A 3,522-nucleotide genomic window follows, 5' to 3' on the forward strand; every position below is an offset into this window, starting at 1 on the left:
AGACTCAGACACCTGCTCACCACACAGCATCTGAGGAAAACACGACACGACAGGGCGATACACAAACACAGCACGGTGAATTCTAGACACGGAACCGACAGGGCAGAAACGAATAACAAGGAGAGAAATAGGGACTCTAATCAGGGAAAAGGATCGGGAACAGGTGTGGGAAGACTAAATGATTGATTAGGGGAATAGGAACAGCTGGGAGCAGGAACGGAACGATAGAGAGAAGAGAGAGCGGGAGAGTGAGAGAGGGAGGGGGAGAGAGAGGGATAGAAAGAGGGAAAGAACCTAATAAGACCAGCAGAGGGAAACGAATAGAAGGAAGCACAGGGACAAGACAAGATAATAAATGACAAAACATGACATGTATGGCAACCACCTCCGGCGCCAAATAGAACTGGCAGACATAGACATTCAGTACAAGAAGAAAAAGATGGAAAATCTTGCACTGGAGTCCGAAATAAAAAAGAGGACAATTAGGAAACTGGACCTTGAAATAAAAAAACTTGAGAGGGAGGTGAGATATGCCTTCAATGTACACTGTATGCTAACTGTAACACAAATGTATTAATCATAATGCTTTTATTTCCTCCCCCAGCTCCAAGAAGATGACACAGCTCAAAATAAAAATTAGGTATATTCCCGTAAAGTCAAGTGAGCCATGACATATGAGCTCTTATTGTGAGCACACAGGACGTTGGCATCTTTCTAAGGTTTTTTTTATTTTCCCAGCAATCAGTACAACCAAGTCATCGTTATAAGGCATCGCCCTCTTTTGCCCACCCCCCCAGCACCAGGTGTGGCCACTAGCCTATATGAAGGCCCAAAATTGTGTGTTCCTTTCTGCTCTGACAATGGCATGCCCATTCGTGCGAGATGTGGTGGATGAAGAAGCACTTGTGCTGAGGAGAGCCTTCAGGCGAGAAAGGGTCTTCAGGGACTGGTTGGACCCACTGGCCTTCCCTGACGACCATCTATATGAAAGATACAGGTTTTCTGCAAATGGCATCAGGTATCTATGCAGACTACTGGGTCCCAGGATTAAGCACCGCACTGCACGGAGCCATGCACTGAGTGTGGAGCAAATGGTTTGTGTGGCCTTGCGCTTTTTTGCTAGTGGAGCCTTCCTGTACTCAGTGGGGGATGCAGAACAGCTGAACAAGGCCACAATTTGCCGCACAATAAGGAGTGTGTGTCTGGCTATCAAAGCATTAGCAGATGTCTTCATCTCCTTCCCTGGCCACAGAAGACTCTGTGACATCAAAGAGGAGTTCTATAGGATTGCAGGTAAGAGGATCTACAAATTACAGGACAACTGTTAACACATAGTAGGATACTCATTACTTTGTGTGACAGGTTTCCCCAATGTCATTGGTGCAGTGGACTGCACACACATAAGGATAAAAGCCCCCTCAGGTGCCCATGAGGCCGATTTTGTGAATAGGAAATCCTTTCACAGCATTAATGTTCAGGTGAACATAACTTTTTGATATTGTCCATTGACGAACACTCTGCATTGCCAGTGATGTGCATTGATTGGTGTAATATTCCTCATCTTATGATTTCAGATGGTCTGCAATGCTGACTGTGTGATCAGCAATGTTGTGGCAAAATGGCCTGGCTCAGTCCATGACTCCAGAATCTTTCGGGCCTCTGAAATCTATCAGTGCCTATCACAAGGTAAGCCACACAACTCCTATTTATAACCATCATGGCTGTGTCAAGAATATCACTGTGTTTATGAGGTAGTAATGATGAGATTTTGTGTTGACAGGTGAATTCTCTGGTGTGTTGCTGGGAGACAGGGGGTATGGCTGCCAGCCTTTTCTCCTGACACCTTTCACAGACCCCCAGGAAGCACAGCAGGCCTACAACCATGCCCATGCCAGGACCAGGGCCAAAGTTGAAATGACCTTTGGCCTCCTGAAGGCACGCTTTCACTGCCTTCACAAATTAAGGGTCAGCCCTGTTAGGGCATGTGATATTACTGTGGCTTGTGCTGTCCTCCACAATGTGGCCTGCCTGAGGAAGGAGAGGGCCCCAGAGTGCCACCAGCCATGGACTGGGACAATCCGGCAATCTTCCCTGATGACGACAGTGGTCGGCTGCTGAGGGACCAATATGTGTTGAATTATTTTAGTTAGTATGTGTGCTTTCAATTTTGGTTAAATATGTCCTGCGGTGGCAGAGGAATTTGGTTTTTTTTGGGTTCGTTTTTTTACGAATTTGGCCTCTTATGATGTTTGTGCGGTATACTGTGTGTAATACAAGGCTGCAGGGAGGCTACTGCATCCATTCATTTGTCTGTTCAGTTGATGTGTATGGATTTGTCCTGCATTTATTTTAGTGTGCAGACATGCTGTCATGCAGGTGAACAGCAGGTTGCCTCGGGAAGGCACTTGAACCAGACAGACTCAGACACCTGCTCACCACGCAGCATCTGAGGAAAACACGACACGACAGGGCGATACACAAACACAGCACGGTGAATTCTAGACAAGGAACCGACAGGACAGGAACGGAACACAAAGGAAGAAATAGGGACTCTAATCAGGGGAAAGGATCGGGAACAGGTGTGGGAAGACTAAATGATTGATTAGGGGAATAGGAACAGCTGGGAGCAGGAACGGAACGATAGAGAGAAGAGAGAGCGAGAGAGTGAGAGAGGGAGGGGGAGAGAGAGGGATAGAAAGAGGGAAAGAACCTAATAAGACCAGCAGAGGGAAACGAATAGAATGGGAAGCACAGGGACAAGACAAGATAATAAATGACAAAACATGACAGTACCCCCACTCACCGAGCGCCTCCTGGCGCACTCGAGGAGGAATCCTGGCGGCAACGGAGGAAATCATCAATGAGTGAACGGTCCAGCACGTCCCGAGACGGAACCCAACTCCTCTCCTCAGGACCGTAACCCTCCCAATCCACTAAGTATTGGTGACCCCGTCCCCGAGAACGCATGTCCATGATCTTATGTACCTTGTAAATAGGTGCGCTCTCGACAAGGACGGGAGGGGGAGGGAAGACGAACGGGGTGCGAAGAAAGGGCTTGACACAGGAGACATGGAAGACAGGATGGACGCGACGAAGATGTCGCGGAAGAAGCAGTCGCACAGCGACAGGATTGACGACCTGGGAGACACGGAACGGACCAATGAACCGCGGAGTCAACTTACGAGAAGCTGTCGTAAGAGGAAGGTTGCGAGTGGAAAGCCACACTCTCTGGCCGCAACAATACCTTGGACTCTTAATCCTGCGTTTATTGGCGGCTCTCACAGTCTGTGCCCTGTAACGGCAAAGTGCAGACCTCACCCTCCTCCAGGTGCGCTCACAACGTTGGACAAACGCTTGAGCGGAGGGAACGCTGGACTCGGCAAGCTGGGATGAGAACAGAGGAGGCTGGTAACCCAGACTACTCTGAAACGGAGATAACCCGGTAGCAGACGAAGGAAGCGAATTGTGAGCGTATTCTGCCCAGGGAGCTGTTCTGCCCAAGACGCAGGGTTTCTGAAAGAA

The 3,522-nt window shown here is 48.6% G+C and overlaps 1 protein-coding gene across 1 annotated transcript; it reads left to right on the plus strand.

The window, feature by feature from the left end:
* Positions 1–377: 377 nt before the first annotated feature.
* On the plus strand, positions 378–2,360 carry LOC124046423 (putative nuclease HARBI1). The gene is made up of 6 exons (XM_046366771.1): positions 378–523; positions 605–640; positions 739–1,293; positions 1,363–1,478; positions 1,575–1,686; positions 1,781–2,360. Exons 3-6 carry the CDS (start codon positions 822–824, stop codon positions 2,116–2,118), a joined length of 1,038 nt encoding a protein of 345 aa, XP_046222727.1. The 5' UTR covers positions 378–523; positions 605–640; positions 739–821; the 3' UTR covers positions 2,119–2,360.
* The last annotated feature ends 1,162 nt before the right edge of the window (positions 2,361–3,522 follow it).

This window comes from Oncorhynchus gorbuscha, linkage group LG10, assembly GCF_021184085.1.
Source record: "Oncorhynchus gorbuscha isolate QuinsamMale2020 ecotype Even-year linkage group LG10, OgorEven_v1.0, whole genome shotgun sequence".
Lineage (NCBI taxonomy): Eukaryota > Metazoa > Chordata > Actinopteri > Salmoniformes > Salmonidae > Oncorhynchus > Oncorhynchus gorbuscha.